Below are 25,011 nucleotides of genomic sequence, written 5' to 3' on the forward strand. Positions count from 1 at the left end.
CAATCAGAACATAAAATATACAATGGACCCCGGATCAAGCATTGAAGGATGACAAGGTGTGAGACACGGATGCGACTTGGAAAGGAAAAAGGAAAACATATGCAGATTGGTGCCGTCATGCCCGAGAAACAGTCTTTGACAGAGGAGACTGGGTACTGATTAAGCAGAGATAAAAGAGAAAACAAACATTCTTTTGGCACTGATCCTCTACAGCTAGTGGCGTGCAAGGGTCATATGAAAACATCGCATTTTCCTTGACAATCCGTTACTCAGCACACGTCACATTTCAGACACCTACCACAAAACTTGTCAAGTCCCGAAACCATGTGTGAAGCAGCTCTTCCAGCAAGTCCAGTTCAAGAACCTGAGCCTATGTCACAGTTGTCTGATCAGGGTGGACTTAGATCATCTCTGCTTACTCTGTCCTGCCGACATGTGCTGATTCATTAAAGAAATGTGATTTGCATGATGTTCACCACTTTCTATTTAACAAAAGGGGAGATGTAGCATATTGATGTTATATGCACAAGGATCCTCGTTCTTCTGTGGAGGACCCTGAACAGAAATTACGCAGGGATGTGTAAGGGTGTGATTAATGTTAGAATGAGATAATGCACAGTGTGTGAGTGTATACGTAGGAATAAAGAAGTATTTGACTGCAGCTCCTGTGTGGAGTATTTCATTTGCATGCTCCAGGCTGGGGGAGATGATACACTAGCCTGGATAAAACGTTCTAGGGTCTAGAGGGGCACAAATATTTTCCTGCGTACATTCACTGGCATTTTAATTCTATTGCCATATTGTCTGCCAGAATAATTCTGGCGGATGTATTAACGGAACCAATATTAATGATCACAGTATTAGGCCAATAACTCTGATGGTGAAATTGTCTAACACAAAACCTCTTTTTCCCATGTGGGGTAAATACTGCAGAAATGCCCAGCAAAGGTAATACTGTTACTTTAGCATCTAGAGGTTTTGTGTTAAAGGGCAGAAGTAACTTGTGAGAACAGAGATACTGCCAGTGATTTATGCATTTTTATTCAAGTGATTTCCTCCAGCTCATAGCTGGGCGAAAACATTGCCAATAATACTGTAAGATGCCTGAGTTTTTAACTTGCAAATGCAGCAGTGTTGGAAAAATGTTGGTAAACCGATTCACTGGGCATTACCACTGCGACCTTACCACCGACTGCTGGGTAAACTGGATTGGTATTCCAAAATCTCTAGTTTAAGAGAGGGCTGATCTAGTGTTCATATTGTATCTAGCATTTTTTGGCAGAATATTGTGCCTTTCAACAGGAATTCAAAAGAGAGCAAGATATTTTGTCATTTTCTTTAGGATTTTTTATTGCAAATATATTAAGAATGTAGGAACAGCAAGCAAGAATACCAAGGGTTGAGGAAACTGAAATACAGTCATGTGAGGGAATCAATTAGAACAAAAAGGAGGACAAATCTCTGCAGGTGCCGCATACTCTCTTCTCTAGAAGCAGATGGTGATTCCCATGATGGTGATGATGATGGAATTGGCACACTCGCCAAAGAGCGCTATATCTGGTTTACCACACAGAGAGAAAGCAAATAAAAAGTTGTTATAGAACACGGCAGCTAACACAAAACTATAAGACACAATGGTGATTTGGCTTGTGCAGTTCACACTTTAGGATTATGCAATGGCAGCATAGATTTCATTGGACATTTTTTAAAGATGCATTAAATCTCTGGGTATTGTTTCCACCAGCAAAAGGCTGGTAGAAAATAAGCAGAAATAAATGTGAAAAATGTGCATGAACATGTTATTCAACATTTATTTGCACACTGCCTTATTACTACTTATGAGTATTACTTACAGATTTTGCACCAAACCCCAAATACATTTACAGGGTTAATAAAGAAAGCTATATAATCACATTCTTTTATTTCCACCTTGTTCTACTGACATTGTTATAACTAAGGGGGATAATATGAATGGCCAGCGATAATTATCGCTGGCCTTGCTTAGCGATAATATTATTATCGCAGGCTATCTTTGGAATTCATCGCCGTGTTAACACGTTATTAACAAGGCGTTTCTCCAGGGCAATAAAAATTCCAGATATAGCGAGGTTATAACCGTTTTGCAGGGAACATCGCTGGTTTTCCAGGGATGTTCCCTGCAAAACGTCGATAACCTTGCTGATTCTACCTACAGGGTCGTATCAGCATAATCCACCTCAATGTTAGGGATAGGTAAGTCTGCATTTTAGCAGAAGTTCGTTTTTGGAAGTAAAGTGTGCTAAAATTCTGGGGCAGGCTTGTAAATATCGCGATGGGAACATCAGCGATATTTGCAAGGTTATCAATCCGGGGTATGGCCAGTGGCGCCCACTTTGCATCTCATTAGAGATGCAAAGGGAGGCGTTGGGAATAAGGGTGCTAACATGTGATTATGCATGTTAGCACCCTCTTGTAAATAGGGTGATAGTTTTATCTCTGCTTTTTTGGAGATAAAGCCCATGTCAATATGCCCCTAAGATATTATCTTTTTAGTGAGAAAAGGTGATGCAAAATCAATTATCCACTAAAGGGGAAAAATATTGTGATAATACAGTCTCTGACTGATCAGTGGTCCAGAATTCCAAGACATGATTCAACATTTCAGACCGTTACCTAGGCCCCCAACATAGAAGCTATTGAAAAACATTGTGTTTTTTACTATTTGTGTCTACTTTACTTGTAATGCATGGCAAATGCTTGAATAAAACTGTGGTGTTTTGGATCATGCACTAAATAATCAGACATGGACACAGAGTGACTGGTAACTTGTGGTCAGAAAACTGATGACAACTGTCTTTGTGGGTTACTTTTATTAACTTCCTTACGCCAAAGTTAAGACAACACATTAATAGCACACCCACACACAAATACATCATATCCCCCTCCTCTGGTATTTTAAGACTAGGGTTGCTTATTCTGTTATAGGTTGCCCTTGAAGAAGCACAAAGTATTCTTAAAAATTACTACATACATACCTATTTATGAAGGTCATATACAAATGATATATGAATGGCATGCACAAGATGTCAAGTTAGAAACTATAACTCATTTATAACAAGATAGGGTACAGTGAAGATTCTTGACATATTCAAAATTTAGAAAGTGCTGGAACACACATATATTTGAGATACCTATTTTTCAAATGTCTAATTTTACACAAAATGACCAGTTTCATATTAAAATACAAAGAGTTGTGTACATGAGGTATTACTAAAGTATATACATTCACAATTACAGTTCCGCATTAGCATTCTTAACAACAAGTTATAACAGATATTTCTTGTCTTGCAGAGATCCATTACATTTTGCAATGGACTTTGACCGACACAAGTGATGAGGCAAAGTGGTGGAGTCCTGTGTTTTTGTTTTGCCTCTTATCCCATTTCCCTTTTCCACTTGTGCCACTGGCTCATGTATCCACGTGTATGTGGCTACCGGTGGGGGTGGTAGAGACAAAAAGGAGCATAGTTTCTATTGTATCTTGTGCACAAAGTGTATGCAACCTGACAGCACTGCCTCTTTATAACCGCAAACATCCCTAGACAAAGCCTCATAAAATGGTAAGGAAATAAACAAAGCTTTAAGCCAACAAGCTATAACAAACTGACACAAAACTCACCACCAGTCTCCACTGCTGGGAATGTCTGGATTCCGTTGCACAAAGCTTCAATATTCTTCCCAAAAATGCCCAGATTCTTTACAGGGGTTTGCCAGACAGTGTATTTCAGGTGCTGAGTAATAGGCTGATAAAAGGGAAACAGATGAACGGATATTACTGCTGTAATGGACCACCAGTCAGATTGAATTCACCCATTGAAAGTCAATACTCGTTAACCATTGAAATAGCAGACAGTGTTATTGCCAAATATCATCCTACAAAGATTTCGTAGGCAGAATATAGACTACGAAACTATCATGACGCTATATGTATATAGGTTAGTATAGATTTACTATTCATAACTCCACTTTGAAGCACCTTAAAGATATTGAAGATATTTATAGGGTCACGGTATGTATATGGTGATATGGTGGGGTATGAATAGTAATGAAATATCGATATAAATATCTATCTATCTATCTATCTATCTATCTATCTATCTATCTATCTATCTATCTATCTATCTATCTATCTATCTCTCTCTCTCGCTCTCTCTCTCTCTCGATATATATATAAATACATATACACACATACATGTACAAGCACACAAAAAAACTGTCCACGGGTTGGAGGGTAGTCCACAGGACCGGTCTGCTGTGTGAAGCGGAGGTTGGCTACAAGGCCTGGCCTTTGGCCGGGTCCTGTGACCAACCTCTACAAAGGCAGCTAACCCCACACTGCACAGGTCCTAGGGCCGTATGTGACAGGGTGCTGGACCAAGGCTTGGCCCTAGGGACCCCATGCCTGAGGGCATTTTGTTTTTACAGAGGAGGAGGCCATATGTCCCTTTTCCCTGAGCCTTGTTATGCCCTGGGACCCCATCCTTCAGGGCCATTACTGAAAATAAAGGGAAGTACTGAAAATCTGTGGACCAAGATCTAACTTTGTGCCAAATTTGGTGTAATTCTTTTCCTCGGTTTTTGCTGCAGCCCATCTAAAAGAGGTCTATAGAAAATGCATAGGAATTTTGCGCTTTCCGACCCCCTCTTTTTGCTTAGACCTACTAGCCGGATCACACCAAAACATTCTATACAGAAACTAATTAAAAAGTAGCATGGTTTTGGAAAGTTCTGTGTAGATTCGTTGGTGGCAAAGTTATTAGCAGTACAAAAACACTTTTCCTATGGTACAGCTGACCCAACTATAACCACCTATACACACTATATTTATGTTACCTACTCGGGGTCAACAGTAGGAATTTATAGTTAGGACCTAGTTTTCATAGGAAGATCATTTGTTCATTTGCCAATTACTTTGGTGCCATTTGACAAATCCTAACAAAATTCTCAAAACTAATAAGATGCTCACATCAGTTGCGGTTTTGAAAGTTTCATGGTGATCATCCATTTTCCCCATGTTAATTCTCATAGGAGCTTTAGACACGGACACAGCCCGAACTGCTGAAATGAATTTCACCAAACATTGGCAGAAAGGCAGATGTTGGTCCAGGGGAGTGCCTTTTTGTGATTCGGTGTAAATCTGTTCAGTAGTTGCGGAGTTACTAAAATAAATTTCTAATTGTACATGTAGAGAGGCGGAGGGTCTGCAACTCCTCCTGATCTCATGCTGAAATCTGATTGGCTGTCAACACTTCAAACCAAGAAGTGTTGGCAGCCATCTTGAGCTGAGTCTCAGAAAAAATATTTAAAAAAAAGAAAAAGGGGCAGGGTAGAAATACCCTGACCCCCTAGGCCTCTTGGGCCAAAAAGTGCTTTTTTGTTTAATTTTCGACTGGAGCCACATTGGATCCGCGGCTCCTACTGTAAATGAAAAAAAAAACAGAGTGCTGTCTCCCACGCTTATTTAGTAATCGTCCCCCAGTGGGGCCAGGTCCCATGAAATTTCCAAAATAAAGGAGGGGGGATGCAGAGCCCCCCCCTCCTACTTCTGGGGCTTAATAATGCCGCAGGAAAAAGCACTTCCCGGGGCTTATTTAATTTAAAATGAGGGGCGTCTCTGACCTCTCCGGGTACCACGGACCACCACCTTCCCGGGTCTTATTCCAAAAAACAAACCGGGGGGCATCTTGTACCCCTGTGTCCTGGGGACTACCACCTCTCTAGGCCATAACAAATTTGTAGTGGGGTGCCTCCGTGACCCTCCTCAGGCCACCGGGGCCACTACCTCCCAGGCCAAGTTCATTTTTTTTAAATAGGAGGGGGCAGCACTCAAACCTCTTGGACCATTCGCAGCCCCGGGAACCGCCAGCTCTCCAGGTCAAGCCCTACAAGATTAAAGGAGGAGGACTGCACACTCCCTCTCCTCGAACCATAGATGGCCTCAGTGATCACCACCCCTTAGGGCCGGCTCCTGCTATGTACCAGGGAGCCCACCCCGGGACATAACTGTTTGCTGTGGCTTGGCAGGAGCTTTACCATTCCTGCCAAGCCACAGGAAACATTCCACTTCCAGCAAGCGAGAGCATTAAAAATGCTCTCGCTTGCTGGAAGTGGAGCAGAAATGCTTTTACAAAGGGAGCTGCCTTTCCATCAGTTCCCTATATGTGAAAATAATGCTATCTCATGCAGGAGGCAGGGAGCTGGCAGGGACTGCAGGGGCCTTCAGGATCCCCCCTAAATCCCCAACGAAAGTCACTGGGTGCCCTGGGTGGGACCAGGGCACCCAAAATAGAGGCCATGCCCCGGGGATTGATCCCTGGAGCTGAAATTGGACCGGTAGTGGGGCCACGCAGCCCCCCTCCTGTGCTGTTAAAAAAAAGGTGGAGCCCCCTTGTCCTACTTAAAAAAATACAAAAATAAATAAAAAGGTCAGGCCCCTTCGGAATGGTGTCCCTGGGGCCAATACTGGTCCAGAGGTGGGGCCTGCAGCTCCTTCCCCATTCCATAAAGGCCTGACCCTGTGGGAAATTGGCCCAGGGAAGGGGGGGTGCCACACAGCCCCCAAACCTAATATTAAAATAGATTTTTTTTTTAAAAAGCCACCCGGGAAGTTGCCAGAGGCCCCGCCCACTTTCATCACCATTTTGCAAATGCGCATCATGGTGCACTACTAGCTGAGGGTTGATTGATGTGACCGTCCTGCCTCCACAGAAGCGGTCGCTCCTCCACGCTGCTCCCTGCCAGACCAGTGGTATCGTAGCGCTTCTGCCTAACTGCTGTGTGCCTCCTCATTAATTACCTGCGCACTGCTTACTGTTCAGTACTGCCTGAACACTCGCCTCGCATTTCTGTAGCGCTTTCACCGCCAGACGGCTGCGCATTCATTAGAAAATTGTGCTCTGCCCGCTTTGCCTGAAATATTTAATTTATTCATTGGGCCGGTACCTCTAGACATTTGCTTAGCGCCGGTAAGGCTGGGCCCCCAATCGCGACCAGGTTCGCCTTTTGACTTGCTGCCATCTTGTTGTTTTGTTGTTGTGCCCTGATCCCAGCCCGGCTCCCCCCACGCACCCGCCTCCCAGCTGCCCCTCCCTCCCACTGATACTGAAGCTCTGCACGAACGCTGGAAGCGCTGTGACCGTCCTGCCTCCACAGAAGCGGTCGCTCCTCCACGCTGCTCCCTGCCAGACCAGTGGTATCGTAGCGCTTCTGCCTAACTGCTGTGTGCCTCCTCATTAATTACCTGCGCACTGCTTACTGTTCAGTACTGCCTGAACACTCGCCTCGCATTTCTGTAGCGCTTTCACCGCTAGACGGCTGCGCATTCATTAGAAAATTGTGCTCTGCCCGCTTTGCCTGAAATATTTAATTTATTCATTGGGCCGGTACCTCTAGACATTTGCTTAGCGCCGGTAAGGCTGGGCCCCCAATCGCGACCAGGTTCGCCTTTTGACTTGCTGCCATCTTGTTGTTTTGTTGTTGTGCCCTGATCCCAGCCCGGCTCCCCCCACGCACCCGCCTCCCAGCTGCCCCTCCCTCCCACTGATACTGAAGCTCTGCACGAACGCTGGAAGCGCTGTGACCGTCCTGCCTCCACAGAAGCGGTCGCTCCTCCACGCTGCTCCCTGCCAGACCAGTGGTATCGTAGCGCTTCTGCCTAACTGCTGTGTGCCTCCTCATTAATTACCTGCGCACTGCTTACTGTTCAGTACTGCCTGAACACTCGCCTCGCATTTCTGTAGCGCTTTCACCGCCAGACGGCTGCGCATTCATTAGAAAATTGTGCTCTGCCCGCTTTGCCTGAAATATTTAATTTATTCATTGGGCCGGTACCTCTAGACATTTGCTTAGCGCCGGTAAGGCTGGGCCCCCAATCGCGACCAGGTTCGCCTTTTGACTTGCTGCCATCTTGTTGTTTTGTTGTTGTGCCCTGATCCCAGCCCGGCTCCCCCCACGCACCCGCCTCCCAGCTGCCCCTCCCTCGTCCCTCCCCCCACCATCCTCATATGACAGATACATTTGCGCGCAGCGTTTACGCGCAGCGGACGCGCCCCAGTCGCGCCGAAGGTGCGCCAAAGGTAAGCCCGTCTGCGCCCGTCCGCGCCTGGACCGCGCCCAGCGCCAGACCCCCTGGTCCCCGCCGCTCCCCACCCTCTAGAGTCACATTTGATGCCGCTACTCTCCTCGCCCTCAACCCCGGACGCACCCCTCTATGCTGCAAAGCTTCCCCAGGACGTACCCACGGCCCATTCACCTGCCTCTCCTGCAAGTTCAACTGCTTCAGGACCCTCACCAAACCCACTTCCTCCACACACAGCTCCGAACTCAACCGCCTGAAATGCATCCTACTGAACACCCGCTCGGTCCACAGACATGCAACAGAACTCTGGGACCTAATCGACACTGCGTCACCTGACATCGCCTTCCTTACTGAAACATGGATGAATGCATCTTCTGCCCCCGACATCGCCATAGCCATACCGGACACTTACAAGATCATTCGAAAAGACCGCACCAATCAAACTGGAGGAGGCATCGCCATCGTCCATAGAAACACCATCAAAATCACAACCAGCTCTGACGACAATCTTGCAACCGCCGAACATCTCCACTTTCAGATCCACCCCGACCCCAGGACCACCCTTAGAGGCACCCTCATTTACAGGCCTCCAGGCACCCGATCTCAATTCAGCGACGACATCACAGACTTCGTCAGCCCGCACGCCCTCGCCTCCGAGAACTACATTCTTCTAGGAGACCTCAACTACCACCTTGAAAACATACTCGACAACAACACCACCACCCTTCTGGACAACCTGTCCAATCTCGGACTCAAACAACTTGTTGACACCCCCACCCACACAGCCGGACACACGCTCGACCCTATCTTCACCTCCAGCAAGCACATCTCCTTCGATCGCACTACAGCTCTCCACTGGACGGATCACAGCTGTGTTCACTTCAGCTACAAAACTACCCTATCCCACAACCGTCCACAACCCATTCCCCGGAGAAAATGGAATAAAATCACCACCGACCAACTCCTCACATCACTCAACCAAAACCCTCCCACCCTAGCAATGGACCCAGACCAAGCGGCCACCGACCTCAGACAATGGATTACCCACAGTGCGGACGAACTAGCACCCCTGAAAAAACACCAGTTGAAATCATCCAGCAAAAAGGCTCCCTGGTTCAATGATGACCTTAAAAAATCCAAGAAGACATGCCGCACCCTGGAGAAGAATTGGAGAAAAGAACCAACCTCAGACAACATGACCTCCCTCAAGACAGCCACCCGCAAACACCACCAACTGATTCGATCCGCCAAGAAATCAGCATTCAAGGACCGTCTCGACAACAATTCTCATAACAGCAAGGAACTCTTCAATATCGTCAAAGAATTCACCAACCCTTCCGCAGCATCCAACGACATCACTAACTCCCAAGACCTCTGCGATGCGCTATCCTCCTTCTTCTACAACAAAATTGCCGACATCCACAACAGCTTCAAGAATACTCCCAGTGACCAACCCGCCCCACCCCCTTCAGATCCCACCCCTCCAACTAACAACCTCAACTCCTGGAACCCAATTACCATTGAAGACACCATTCGCCTCATGAACTCTATCCACTCTGGCTCGCCCTCTGACCCCTGTCCCCACTACATCTTCAACAAAGCTGACTCCATCATCGCTCCCCAACTCCGCAATGTCATCAACTGCTCTTTCAACTCTGGCACCTTTCCAGAAATCTGGAAACACGCCGAACTCAGCGCCCTTCTGAAAAAACCCACAGCAGACCCCTCAGAACTGAAAAACTACCGACCCATATCCCTCCTCCCTTTCCCGGCCAAAGTCATCGAGAAAGCCGTCAACAGCCAACTCGCCGCCTTCCTTGAATCCAACAACTCCCTGGATCCCTCACAGAACGGCTTTCGAGCCAAACACAGCACCGAAACCGCCCTAATTGCGGCGACCGACGACATCCGAGCACTCCTAGACAACGGAGAAACAGTGGCCCTCATTCTACTCGACCTCTCCGCCGCCTTCGACACTGTCTGTCACAGCACCCTCATACAACGCCTCAACAACATCGGCATACAAGGAAAAGCCTTGGACTGGATCATCTCTTTCCTAGCTGGAAGAACCCAGAGAGTCCGACTCCCTCCATTCTACTCAGAGCCCACCGAAGTCATCTGCGGCGTACCTCAAGGTTCCTCACTCAGCCCCACCCTCTTCAACGTCTACATGAGTCCTCTTGCCTCCATCGCACGTCAACACAACCTCAACATCATCTCCTATGCCGACGACACCCAGCTAGTCCTTTCCCTCACCAAAGACCCCAACACCGCCAAAACCAATCTTCACGAAGGTATGAAAGAAGTAGCCGAATGGATGCAACAGAGCCGCCTAAAACTCAACTCAGACAAAACGGAGGTGCTCATCCTAGGATCCTCCCCCTCAGCTTGGGACGACTCCTGGTGGCCTTCCGCTTTGGGATCAGCACCCACACCCACAGACCATGCACGTAACCTTGGCTTCATTCTAGACTCCTCCCTCTCAATGTCCAGACAAGTCAACGCCGTATCGTCCTCCTGCTTCAACGTCCTTCGCATTCTCAAAAAGATCTTCCGCTGGATCCCCCTCGAGACAAGAAAGACTGTCACCCATGCACTGGTCACGAGTCGACTGGACTATGGCAACACACTTTACGCCGGAATTACAACAAAATTGCAGAAAAAGCTCCAGCGCATCCAAAACGCGTCAGCGAGACTCATATTAGACATCCCGCGCCAAGAGCACATCACCGGACACCTAAAAAACCTCCACTGGCTTCCCGTCAACAAAAGAATTACTTTCCGCCTTCTTACCCACGCACACAAGGCCCTTTATAATCTAGGACCCGATTGCCTCAACACCCGACTGTCCTTCTACATTCCCACCCGCCAACTAAGATCATCCAATCAAGCCCTCGCCGCAGTCCCGCGCATCCGAAAAACCACCATGGGTGGCAGATCATTCTCCTTCCTGGCTGCCAAGACCTGGAACTCACTCCCCACCCACCTCCGCATTACTCAGAACCACCTCTCCTTCAGAAAAGAACTGAAAACCTGGCTATTCGACAAACAGTGAACCCCTCCCTCTAGCGCCTTGAGACCCTCTGGGTGAGTAGTGCGCTATATAAATGCCCGAACTTGAACTTGAACTATTGATTGATTGTGGGTTTCTAAAGCGCTAGAATCGACTCCCGAAGGAGTATCTCTGCGCTGTAGACCGCTGGGGAACCCGTCCTGGCTTTCCCTGTGAGATGGTCCCTACTGGGTATCTCCAAGGTGAAACCAGGCAACCCCGGCGTATGTGGGGGGCCGTTGTGGAGATGAGGCAAGCTAATGCCCAGAGTTGCCGAGTGTGATCCCTAGTTAGAGTAGGCACCGAGGCGAGAATTATCGAGTCTGTTGACCCTGGTCCAAGACCCTGCCGCGTCGGGAATTGAACCCTGGTCCCCGGCCGTCCTCTGCTCCCGGGTCTGCCGCCTCTAACTAGGGAGCCACACCACTCCACTCAAGGGGTTGAAGTCCCCTTGACTCCTAAGTGTCCTTGAAGGCCAACCACCTCTCCTGTTATCTCCAGTAAGTCCCACACAGCAGATTGCAGAGAGGTCATCGGAGGCCCTGCTGCCTTTATCCACCACTCTGCAAATGTACCTCCTGGAACATTACTGGTTGGGGGATGAAGTCCCCTTGGATGCTGAGGGTACTTGGGGACCAGGAACCCCTTCTGTTATCTCCAGTAAGTCTCACACAGCAGGATTGCTGAGAGGTCTTCGGAGGCCGTGCCCCTTTCTCCACCACTCTGCAAAGATGCCTCCTCGTGCAACCCTTCTTGTTACCTTGAGACATTCATGGGTGAGTAGCACACTTCACAAATCCCTGATTGATTACCTTAAGTAAGTCCCACACAGTGGGATTGTTGACAGGTCTTCGGAGACCACATCCCTTACTCCACCACTTTGCAAACTCACCTCCTAGAGCACTACTGGTTGGGGGATGAAGACCATTTGGTCGCTGAGGGTCACTGGGGGCCTACCACTCCTCCTATTATCTCCAGTAAGTCCCACACATCATGATTGCTGTGTTCTGGTCAGAAGCCCAAACCACTTTCATCACCACTCTGCAAATGTGCCTCCTGGTGCACTACTGGTTGTGGGGTGAAGTCCTCTTGGATGATCAGGGACATTGGGGCGAACAAACCCTCCTGTTACCTCCAGTAAGTCCCACACAGCAGGAGTGCGAGAGGTCTTCGGAGGCCACACCCCCTTTCTTCACCACTCTGCAAACACACCTCCTGGCTCACTACTGGTTGGGGGATGAAGCCCTCTTGGAGGCTGAGGGTGCTTGGGGGCAGAGAACACCTCCTGTTACCTCCAGTAAGTCCCACACAGCAAGATTGCTCTGAGCTGGTCGGAGGCCCAACCCCCTTTCACCACTACTCTGCAAATGCGCCTTTTGGTGCACTAATGGTTGGGGGATAAAGTCCTCTTGGACGCTGAGGGAGCTAGGGGGCCAAGACACCCTTCTGTTACCTCCTGTAAGTCCCACACAGTGGGATTCCTGAGAACTGGTTGGAGGCCCGCCACTTTCGCCACCAGTCTGCAAGCACAACTACTAGTGGATAAACCATAGAAATTAATAAAAAAAAACAAAGGTTACAGGGACGTTATGGTTAGGCTCTGATTTCACTTGTACAAAACCAGTGAAATTTGTTGAACTGTTTGCTATTTTGTTCCCGTTGAAGATATAGCTACCTATCTGAAAGACCACTACTTCACTGCCACTGGAGTTGACTTCAACAGCGACCAGGGCATGTCATCTTACATCAGCATTAAAACCAAATGCACGTTCTACCAGTTAAAGCAACTAATAAAACCTGCCCTTTTACCACTCCCAAACTCTGTGCAGCAATGAAAAGCTCATTAGTTGATTTGAAAACTCTCCAATTTTATGTCCTTGCGTGAAGGCTCCACGCAACTACCAGCTTCAGACTCCAGAAGATTGATTCTAAGACTGCCATGCTTGGTATTGGCATCAAAAATACAGACTACATTGATCCCACTCTCCACCTACTCCACAGTCTAAAGTGCAAAAGTGAAATACATTCTGGATCATTTGACTGACTGACAATTACACACTGAGCAAAGCCATGCAATTTGACAAAAAAATGACCAACTATGACCCCAGAAAGCCCAGTTAGCCTGCCAATGTCCACCTGACAAAATTGACTCTTCAACAGAGGGTATTGGTGCTTCTCAGCTAAGCGCTCTGCCACAAAACAACCTGCAGCTCACATCAGATCCTTTCAACAGTGCTTTTCTTCATGAAAACCCTAAAAAATCCACTCTTCATCCTGACTGAATAATGCTGCCAAGATCCTCCTATGCAAATTTCAGTTCTGCACATTTCCCATGCGTTGTGTGCTTGTTTGAGCCTAGTGATGATTTTTTTGTATTTTTGTGCACTACCAATGTTATAAATATATTTTAAAAAATCGCGGTATATGATTGGTTCTAAACTGAATTGCTTTGACTACCAGAGTTCTATGTTATTTTTCCAAAGTAAATTGTTAGGCAAGGAAATACAAACTACTTTACCCAGTAGTCTCTCTCCACACATCCAGTCCAAAAGAAAAAGAAAGGGTCCTTAGCAGCCCTTAGTTAGCTAGGCACTTTCCAATAGATTTGTAGGAAGATATCGAATTTTTAAAGACAAGAATCAAGAGTAGTTCAGAACAACAGTAGAGATGTTTTGAGGGATATAATCCTGTCAAGGTCAATTGAAAGGATATGTATTTCTTACAATCTTCTTATTAATGTAAACATTCAAATGGCATGAGTTTCATTACGGGCAATAAGGCACTGAGCTTAATCAAGGCTTCAATAAAGCTGACAATAAAAGTTGATGTTGTGGCAGTCTCCTCGTACTGAGGTGACCAACATGACACAGCCATCTACCCACAGACCAATTGGCTATGTAGTCGAAATAAAAGCCACACATGTATTTCCTTTCTTGACATTGACTTTTATTTTGAAATAAATTGCAGTCCTGGTTAAGATTGACAATATCTTAGCAAGAGTGAAACGTGTCAGCTGAATGAAAGGATTAAAGAAAAACATATTATGTACCGACCATGACAGGAAGTTATAACTAAGCAGCAGCGGCCCCTCCTTTAGGGAAAAGGAGCCTCTCCCCCCCTACTGCAAGTGCAGCAAAGGTTAAAAATAAAGTGGCAATAAAATGTATTTATTACCATTTAATTTTATACTGCTCCCAGCAAGAGCTGTGCCTGAGGGAGGGGTGTGACCACTACTGCTGACTGGCAGCAGGGGAGTTTAGAGTGCCCATTTCACTTTGGCTGGCTGTCCTGAGACGGTCAGTCTGACATGCGCTCTTCAAACCTCTCCAACCTGAGATGTCTTAGACAGCTGGGTGAAATGCAGGCGCAGGCCCCTAGTTGAGCATTGAGCCAGCACTCTCCAACTAATCCTTGCACTTCTCCCATGCTGCTTAACATTTTCAGCAGAATGTAAGCAGTGTCTGGCTTGGTTAGATAAATTGGTTCAGACCAGACCAGCAACGACGGACTGCAAGAATGAGGTACAGAGGAGGATAGCCAGTGCATTGCAGTGGGTAAGTACATATTTTATTGTTATATCTATGACCCACTGACAAGCACTGTAAGAAGCTCGCACTGCCTTCACCCTCAACGCCAGAGTTCTCAGTCGTGGTTCATTATAAACACTATTTATAACAAGTCATGATTGAGAGTTTTAGTGTTTACCTTAAAGGCATTGCTGGTCAGTGGGTCAAATAACTGATATGCTTGCCACACCAAATATGTATGGTACCAGCCACTGTGACTAAGGACAACTCTGATGATGAGCAAGGCCACTTGTATTATTTGTACAGTACAAAAGCCACCTGTGGGAGATACTTATATAACCACCCAGGTTCTGCCCTTCCTTACCTGCTCGGGGAAAAGCTCTGCACTTGGAAATTCGGTTTTGCTCAGCGGGGTCACAACGCAGGTCTTCTTGGAGAAGATTCTAGTGGCAATAAAGCCCTGGAAAGCAAAAACACACAAATTACATCACACTATCTTTTCTGAGAGAAAGTAACCCGTAGTGTATAAACACATTCTTGTAAAGCCTATAGTCCTACATCTAGGAACGGATAGGACACATTCAGAAAAAGTGGGAGAATTTAAATTCCCCAATACTTCCACTGTACAGGAGGAAATTTGAGGTGCAAAAAAAGAAAAAAGTTGGAGCTGGTTTAAAAAAGCATGCCTCGCCCTCCCACGTCCGGGAAATTATTATGTATGTTATGGCCAATCATCCTCTGACAGATCCCCACGTAGCACCATCTGGCACACGTACCGTTTTGTAGTCCAGGACAGCATCCCACGACTGCCATCCAAGGTTGTGGCTGACGCTAACGACATTGTTCTCTTTGTCGACTTTCCATGAAGGGTTGGTGATTCTAACAGCCTGTGGACAGAATATTTTGTATCAGAGTCCGCAGGGAAAATACCATTGTATTGCATCAGGAGACAAATACACAGAAGGGACCTCTCCATGGCAAAGTGACACCTTCAGGTCGGTACATGTGATAGTTATAGCAGTTCACAATGATCTTTGTGAATATGTCATATAGTGTAACAGATAGCGGGGGTAACACTTGTATCCTTGCTAGCCAGGGTTGGGAGGTCCCCCTAATAAGAGCGTCTGCTGTTGTCTTTGATGTGATTGTTGTGTTTGTGACTGAGGCTTCATGAGGTACCCCGGTGCTCTGCCTCTTCTGTGTGAGTGAGTGAAGTTTGCACTGGCGCTGTCTCAGTGGTCTATTATTATAGCGGGTGGATCACCACTGCCCGTATGGCGGTGCTGATCTGGCCGCCAAAAGTCACCGCCCGCCTTCCTTTTCAGCCCTGCCACATTACGATGGCGGGGGGACCCCGGCGGACAGGAAGGCCCTCTGCCGGATTTTCTGCCGGTAGGCAATCCGCCCGATTGCCTACCGGGCGGAAAAGCCCAGCAATATGGTGGCGGGGCCTTGCAGGCTCTGACATCTATATCAGGATGATGTGGGGGAAGTGCCTTTCCATGGCGGAGACTCCGCCATGGAAAGGTATGTGGTTTTTACATTGGGGGCCCATTGCGGGCCCCCAGGGGAGTTGGGGGGTGGGGGTGCACTCGGCTGGGTACCTATGGTACCCCCTACATTTGAATGCACAAGGTGGCAGGAACCCCATGGTGCCTGTCACGTTGTGCATTCAAATGCACAACATGCATTTCTCGCATTGCGGCTGGTGATGCTTGCAGCACCGCCCGGCGCAAAAAGACATATGCGAGATGTGCCCGCCCATTTCCCGGTACGGTGGCATCATAATAGGCACCATAGCCTTTATGCAATGTGTTGTTTACTGAAAATATTTTACCTTCTCTTAGTACTTCGTCTACATGACAGTACCTAACAATGCCCATATGCTTTTACCATATCGGGCACCTTTTTATTTCATGGTTGTTCCTACAGGCATGATTTTTAATGCCTTTAATAGCTTTTCTAACAGTGTTCAGTCCTCACTACATGTAGCACTCAATTGAAAACAAGCTTTTGCAAAGCCTTTAGCTATGGCTGACATTTTCAGATATAAGCTAGACCCATTGGCTTTGCCAAGCCAGCTTGAGTTGCTAGGCGTGCTGAATCGTATCAGTGGACTCATGTTTGTATAAGGTAGCTATGACTGTCAAATGGCTGTTCCTCCAGTGGTGAACCTAACAACTCAATTGTTAGTCAAAAATAGTTTATTTTTGTATAAAATTAATGAACGTGCTAAATTATTGAGTTTGACAGATAGAGTGACAGATGAGTGCAGTTTTCCTGCGTTAAATAGTCCCTAATACATTCGAATGGAACCACTTCCCTGGAGGTACAATGATTCACCCAGGCAAAACATTCATTCAGCAGAACTAAGATTTGGTTGTCAAACATGACATTTATTTTTCAAAATTAAGTTTAATTTTCCATTTTAAAATAAAATATTTAATGAATAATTATATCAAATTTTTAACACTATGTATATATGTGTGTGTATATATATACATTATGAATTCATTTTAAATCTATGTCAAAATGAAATAATAAACTTCATTTCAAATGAAAATGACATTTTTAATATATATGTTAATACATGTATATACTTATGTATATACATATATATGTGTGTGTATGTATGTATATAAAACACGTGACAGAGGTTGCTTTTATTCATTTCAGGTTGCCTTGGATGGTATTTTACCAATCCAAAGCTGTAATATTGTGCCTAAAGGGTAAATGGCTTTCGTCATTTTACTGCTCTGCGTGGATAGCACTGTGCTAATCCTTTGCTTAAAGACTTTGCTGTACAAGTGGCAAAAGATTTTGTCCATTTCTATCTCGGCGTGGATAGCACTGTGCTAATCCTATGATTAAAAACTTTGATAGAAAAGCAGACATTTGAGGTGAGCAAATTTAGAGTGTCGCTGGTGTTGAGGGTGCTCTAAACACTAGCTGCCTTCCACCTAAAATTGGGAATTACCCAGAGTTTTCTCCTTCTTTTTTGCATAATTTATGCGTCACTCTATGCCTGCAAGGGAGTTGTTTCGACTTATACTGGGTGCTCCCTTGTGTCTGGACAAAGCTAAACCTCTCTGAAGAGCTGTAATGACAGCGAAACACGTGTCAGGGGTTGCTTTTATTCATTTCAGGTTGGCTTGGATGGTATTTTACCAATCCAAAGCTGTAATATTGTGCCTGGAGTGCTAAATGGCTTTTGTCATTTTACAGCTCAGCGTGGATAGCACTGTGCTAATCCTATGCTTAAAGACTTTGCTGTAGAAATGGCAAAAGACTTTGTCCATGTCTATCTCGGCGTGGATAGCACTGTGCTAATCCTATGCTTAAAAACTTTGATAGAAAAGCAGACATTTGAGGTGAGGAAATTTAGAGTGTCACTGGTGTTGAGAGTGCTCTAAACACAAGCTGCCTTCACCTAAACATGGATACTACCCAGAGTTCTCTCCTTCTTTTTTGTATAATTTATGCGTCACTCTATGCCTGCAAGGGAATTGTTTTGACTTATACTGGGTGTTCCCTTGTGTCTGGACAAAGCTAAACCTCTCTGAAGAGCTGTAATGACATCGAAACACATGTCAGGGGTTGCCTTTATTCATTTCAGGTTGGCTTGGATGCTATTTTACCAATCAAAAGCTGTAATATTGTGCCTGGAGTGGTAAATGGCTTTTGTCATTTTACAGCTCGGCGTGGATAGCACTGTGCTAATCCTATGCTTAAAGACTTTGTTGTACAAATGGCAAAAGACTTTGTCCATTTCTATCTCTGGGTGGATAGCACTGTGCAAATCCTATGCTTAAAAACTTTGATAGAAAAGCAGACATTTGAGGTGAGGAAATGAGTGTCGCTGGTGTTGAGGGTGCTCTAAACACGAGCTGCCTTCCACCTAAACTTGGGAACTACCCAGAGTTCTCTCCTTTTTTGAATATATATATATATATATATATATATATATATATATATATATATATATATATATATATATATATATATATATATATATATATATATATATATATACATATATATATATATATATATATATATATATATATATATATATATATATATAATATAATATAATATAATTGGTAGTATGAGTGTTTTTTTCTTAATGCAATACATGTATTAGCAAATGTATATATAACTATATATGTATATAATTGTTAGCGCACATGTTATCTTACTTATTGTTGTTTAGAAACTATTTATAAATACGATTATATTAAATTAAATATTTAAGTAATACACATTTAATCGGATGAGTTAATGAGATGCTATATTTTATTTTCTTTCTTGAAGTTTAATTATAAATATTTCGAATATTTTGACATTTAGATTATATATAAAATATTTTAAACATTTTTTTTAAATAATAATTTTACCTACAGTAGTGACTTTACACTAGCAATTCATGCTTTTAGGAGGCTCCTCCTCCTGAATTAAAGGGGTGAGGACATGTAAGTCTACACCTAGGAATAAAGTTACAGTCAGAAATGGTGATCACCAAGAAAGTATATAGTTAGTCATAGGTCTAGCATTAATTATATATAGGAGTAGATATGCACGTGTTAATTCACTTTGTGAACAGGCCCCCTATGTATTGATATATTCACCCATGTACAACCATAAATAGCCTCACCACATCATCTTAAGCAAGATGCTTCTTTGCTCTAGTGTCAAGAGATACTTATGTTTTTCTGTGCACACCTTACAATAAAATTACTCCACCTAAACATTTGTTAGAGTATTTTGTATGATTATAACGTGGACCATTAACATAACACGTTCCTGAAAGAACTGAAACATACCCATATTTTTTAAAATTCCCAAATCTTCCATTCTACTCATTATTTTGTGTATGTGGGGAGACAATCCAGTATGTCTTAAATGTCTGTTTTATTTCTTAGCACTTCTGAGTTTATGTGTCCCTCCTAATGAGACCAGCAAAAATCTTAAAGCAGATTTGACACAACAGATGACAGGGCTTATTTTAAGACCTTGCGCCGCTAGTGCGTCACTTTTTTTGATGCACCAGCAGCCCAGTGTGCTGGCCCACATTTACAAGGTCACGCAAAGCCACCATGCGTGGCTTTTCATGGCCATGTAAATAAGGCCCTTTTTCAGGCATCACTTTGAGTGAAAGGGGCGTGCAATGGGTGTTGCTGTGGGGGTTTCCAAGCAATACTCATGGATTCTGCTGTGTTCCCAGATTTACAGTGTTTCATAAACCTAGGAATGCGTTAGAAGCCTACGCCTCGCTTGGAGAGGCATTAGGAGGTGCATCGAGGAGAAATACTTTTATTTCCCCTCGTCTTTTTATGCATGCTGCATAGTGCAGAATGAATAGAAAGAGGAAAAGGCCTTTCGTGATTGTTTTTATGAAGGAAGGTGTCCTTTCAGGTCATCCCTGCAACGCAGGCACCCTTTCAACATGACACAAGGGTGCCAGTGCTGTCGCCTTTCAGGCAATTGTGCCATGGGGAAGGCACAGAAATGCATTATATTGTTGCTAATATGACACATCCCTGTGCTTTGAAAATAAAGTAGTGCAGGCAGCAAGATGGCTTGAAGGGCCGCACTGCACTATTTTGTCTCCCGGCCTGACACTGACAGAGCCCTGTTACTAGGTCATTTAGCCAAACCTGAGAAAACAATAGGGGGGAGAGAGAAAGAGAGTCAGAGAGAGAGAAAGAGAGAGCAAGAGAGAGAGAGAGAGAGAGAGAGAGAGAGATATGCAGTAGTTAATAGAAAGAGGGACAGAGTCAGGTCATGGTGCTGTGGGCCTCTGCTATTTAAGGCCACTGCTGGCAAGTGTGTCGTTGAAGCACAACTGATAACCAGAAAAGGAAGCTAGATTTCAAAAAAGGGCTAAAAAAGCCTTTGTTAGTAGAGGGAAGGGATCACCTAAATGGCAAAATTATATTTTACCTGGGCCTCTAAACTTCTTTAAACTGGGTTTGGTGTTGCCATTTCTACAATTGCCAAATTTCTCTAATGTGTGATGGGCACTGCTCACAAACAACTTATTTATAAAAATGACTTACCTCATTTGGGGCTGCCTCTGTCTGGAATACTCCCAAAAGAGCAATGGCAAGGACCTAAAATAAAAAAGTGAAATATGTGAGCTATGTAGTAACCTGTGCACTTTGGTGGTTAGCTACTCAGGATCAATGCTGGGGCAATTGTGGAAATAACTGTCAATGATTCTCGGTATCTCCAGCGCACCAATGTGTACTTTAGGTGCTCGGTTTTCTGAAATGTAATCAGGCAGGAACGGTCCAGAGTGATACTGGGCATGGCATAAACAAAAAGGCCCAGATTTACTCTTCTATGAAAGGCAATACTTCACAAATCAAATCTTGTATCAAAGGAGGAGAGGTAAGAAAATGTCATATCTACTATTATATGGATAATTGTTTCTATCCCCTTAGGCGCGGTTTTGGCAGTCAACACAGACACCCTTGCGCCACAGTGTAAGGGTGTGTGCATTCTCTGAAGCATAGGTTTTGTACTGGAATGGGTGACTTCTATCAAAAAACGATCTTTTATAGCTTTGTCCATTTTGTATGTGTGTTGCACATTGCAGAACACGTGTGAAAGCTGGAAAAACCATGAAAAATAAAAAAAGTGTTCTCTTTAGACCCGCCTCAAGGAAGCCTAGGTTTTTGGTGCAAATCTCTGTTTACCAATGTTTGTAGATGGGGATTTGCATTAAAATCCATAGGGGGTTCCATGGGAACACTCCCGATCCACCCATGGATGGCCCTTTTGACACCAAGTAATGCAAAGCAGTGCATAGCGCAACACATTGTAACTCTGGACATTGCCTATCCTTTCAGACCCAGGATAGTTTACCAGAAGATCAAAGGGTTCCTCAGCAGACCTGGGGCAGTCAGTCACATTGCAGCATAATCTTTGAGAGGCCAGGAGGGACAGGGCACAGTCAATACCACACTGATCATTCTTCCGCTCTGGTATTTTTCTGGTAGACTGAAGGCCAGAGAGCTGCTTTCAGGGATGGATGGAAGCCAGAACTCATGAAAGCCCTCGTGGGCAACAGGCCCATTCTAGCTTCTGCCACCAGCAGTGTGGGCCTGCTTTGAACATAGTTGCTAGATCTAATTGTGTTTCTTGTCTCCCTTTGGTAGAGCCAGTCAATCTGCTGGCTCATCTCTGAAATCCCAGTGGTGCCTGGAAAGACTGGACTGTGAAATACTTGTAACACACAGTCAACATGTAGAAGTTGTTAACTTACATACAAACCGATGCATAACAGTAAGGTCAGCAGGGCTGAGCCAGTCATGTGTCAAGCGTGCATATATTGATCAGCAGACAGGGCAATCATCTAGCTAGATACCCTAAGATAAGGCAGGGGAAGGGAGCGAGCAGTGCTTACCAGAGTCTTCATCTTCAAGGGATTGTCTTGTACAGTAACGTGAGACAGCAGGAAGACAAAGCTGTGTCCCAACAGCCTTCTATATATACAGCCTTGGAATAAACATGTGATGGAAGCTCGTCCTCCAGACCGAAGTGTCAGCATTATTTTTAAAGGTCGCCTTGATGTGAGGTATTGATTTATTTTATGATCTATTTACTATGAAGTCTATCAGGAGAAATAATATCAGTGACCTTCACTCAAATATTCCACTCCCTATCTACTGGTTGTTCCTTTTCCATGATTGATAAATGCGCTCACCTTTGAACACTTAGCAGAGTAAAAGAAAGTCCACTCACTTATATTTAGTGTTTGCCAGGAAGCCAAAAGATATCCTGGAGCTGCTTGTACTATATCAGGCATATATATCACTGGGTGATTGTAGGGATATGATACTTTAAGTGGACTTAGGGTAGTGGTGGTATTTGATTTTATATCATTGTAAAATTCCTTTGAAAATGTTGCAGCCTCATGACTCTAGTGAAGCTATTCACTTTGATACATTGGTGTCACAATTGGGATGTTTGCAATCATTTATGTTGCAGATTTCCTCACTCTGATGGATACATCTAACTGCTGATTCCTCATCTGAGAAAATCCCCAAGATGGTAGGCTGAACCCATAGATTTTCGTAGCAGTGCTCTTGCGTGCCATAAGTGGTGTGGTGCAACACTGCCCTGGCTCTACACTATCCTAGAAGTGCCGGAGTGGAGCTGCGTATAAGTGACACCCCCTTTGAGCTGGCTTGTTTCCTTTCTGCCTGGGCCTGCTGACAGATCCGGATCGCTGCTCTCAAATTGTCGGGCTTTCTGATGACTTCCAAACTTTTCAGTGTACTAGTGAACATAGGGCCAGACTGGGAACCACAACCGGCCCCACCCTCCCCACTCGGGGGTTGGGGGAGCCGCCGAGCTCTTTGCCGGGGCCGGTTTTCGGGCTATTTTGGTACAGGGCCGATTATGCTGCAAAAACGGGGCCCAAAACCGGCCACCACCCTTCCGGCGCACCGGGGGATTGCCCGGTGCCCACTATGGCCAGTCCGGCCCTGAGTGAACAGAAAGAAAAGGATTCAAGTTGTTCCATGATTGCAGAAAGCAGATATCCTTCACAGATCTGCATGAGGTGTGTCTTTGGTGCCCGGGCTTGGGACACAACTCTAAGTCATGTAACAAGTGCAACCTCATGCCCCCCAAGGCAATTCAAGACAGAGAGAAGAATCTGTATGTTGTTGAAAACAAGAAGAAGTTGTACCCATTGTGTAGTTCCCGCTCCTGCTCCAAGTCATGGGCCCAAACTTGTTCCTGGTTAGGGGGAAGGTCCTGTAAACATTCCACTTCCTGCTCCAAGTCTTGTGGTAAGTTTAAGTCCAAACAAGTCACACTCTGTCAAGGTCAATGGTCACTGAGCCAATTCCTCAGTTGATACCAATGTGTCCCAAGTTTTTTTCTTGCAGCAGAACTAGTCCTTCAAAGAGGTCATGTTATAAATACTCAGTACCCTTTTGGCACTCTCTGGGATGGCTTTCTTTCTCACAGACCTGCAGGCCTTCCAGTTAGGATATCTCAGTCGGGTTCCACATCAATAATTCCGGTCCCCTCCTGACCCTTTAACGGGCTGTAGAAACTCGGGTACCGATTTCCATTGTGGCCCCACTATCTACGGCACATCATACCAATCGGGGGTTGGTGACCAGAGCTTGACTGATGTTGCGCTGCAAAATTACGGAAACACAACCGGTTGTCACGCAGCCTGACTCTAAGCCTGTGCCTCTGCTGCATTACACCTATGAGCAGAGACTCCATTATTATTTTAGGTTCTGACTCTAGCCCAGTTCCAGAGGAGGGTGCACCCCAGGAAGTCGATGATGATGAGGATAGTAGGGAAATGGAGCGCGTCCCTCTCATTACACTGATGATGGCTTATATCTTGATTTACAGAATGTCAGTTGGCTTGAAAACTCTCCTGAGACAAAGCTTGACTCCCCATATGGGCTACTGATAGTATACAGTGCCTTATTCAGTGAAACATCCTTTAAAACACGGCCGTTACCACACAATACCTTTACCTTACATTCATTACAACGCATTTGCCTTTACCACACATGCCTTTACCATGCAAAATTTTACCACACATATGCCTTTGCCCTGCATGTGTTTACAACTAAAATGTAAGTATTTCACAGCTAAGTGTAGAATATTTATTGAAGGGCACGGGTGTTTTAAGGGTTCAGGGGTGGGTGAGGGTATTGGGTGGCTAAGGTATTTTTAGGGCTTAAGGTTAGTGAGGGTATTTGAGTGGCAAGGGTATTTTTAGGGTTTAGTGTGAGGAGGGGTCTTTGGGTGGCAATGGTATTTTTAGGGTTTAGGGTGGGTAAGGCATTTAGGTTGGAAATTTATTTTTAGGGTTTAGGGTGTGAAGCAGTATTTGGGTAGCCAGGGCATTTTTGGAGTTTAGCGTGGGTAAGTGTATTTGGCTGGCAAGGGTGTTTTAAGGGTCTAGGATGGGTAAGGGTATTTAAGTGGTAAGGGCATTTTTAGGTTTTAGGTTGGCTAGGGGTATTTGGGTAGCAAGGGTACTTTTAGGGTTTACAGTGGGTAGGGTTTAGGGGTTGAGTCGATAGGTAATATATATATGTATATATGTACACAAATATATAAATGTGCTTGTGAGTGACGGAAACACGCATGCCATTACCACACATGCCTTTGCAACACATTTATTACAATGAATATACCTTTATCACGTAAAATGTTACCAAGGATATGCCTTTACCATTAGTTCAGCAAACTATAACTCGCGCCCCCGCAATGCACTGCTGATGACGTCACATATTACATCACTCATGACATGATCAGTGACATCACTC

At 45.1% G+C, this 25,011-nt stretch overlaps 1 protein-coding gene across 1 annotated transcript; it reads right to left on the bottom strand.

Annotated features, from left to right (window-relative positions):
• Positions 1-1,324: 1,324 nt before the first annotated feature.
• LOC144791875 (gastrokine-1-like) lies at positions 1,325-22,236 on the bottom strand. The gene is made up of 6 exons (XM_078666660.1): positions 22,107-22,236; positions 20,755-20,808; positions 15,472-15,582; positions 15,060-15,155; positions 3,659-3,782; positions 1,325-1,557 (listed from the first exon to the last, which is right to left on the bottom strand). Exons 1-6 carry the CDS (start codon positions 22,116-22,118, stop codon positions 1,487-1,489), a joined length of 468 nt encoding a protein of 155 aa, XP_078522786.1. The 5' UTR covers positions 22,119-22,236; the 3' UTR covers positions 1,325-1,486.
• Between the last annotated feature and the right edge of the window lie 2,775 nt (positions 22,237-25,011).

This window comes from Lissotriton helveticus, chromosome 11 (genome assembly GCF_964261635.1).
Source record: "Lissotriton helveticus chromosome 11, aLisHel1.1, whole genome shotgun sequence".
Classification (NCBI taxonomy): Eukaryota; Metazoa; Chordata; class Amphibia; order Caudata; family Salamandridae; genus Lissotriton; species Lissotriton helveticus.

What these genes read in the sequence shown, in the direction of transcription:
- LOC144791875 (XM_078666660.1), bottom strand. An exon ending in CAGAGCTTTTCCCCGAGCAG is followed by an intron (nt 3,783 to 15,059) that starts GTAAGGAAGGGC and finishes CCCTTTTATCAG; the next exon opens with CCTATTACTCAGCACCTGAA. An exon ending in CCCAGCAGTGGAGACTGGTG is followed by an intron (nt 1,558 to 3,658) that starts GTGAGTTTTGTG and finishes GTGGTAAACCAG; the next exon opens with ATATAGCGCTCTTTGGCGAG.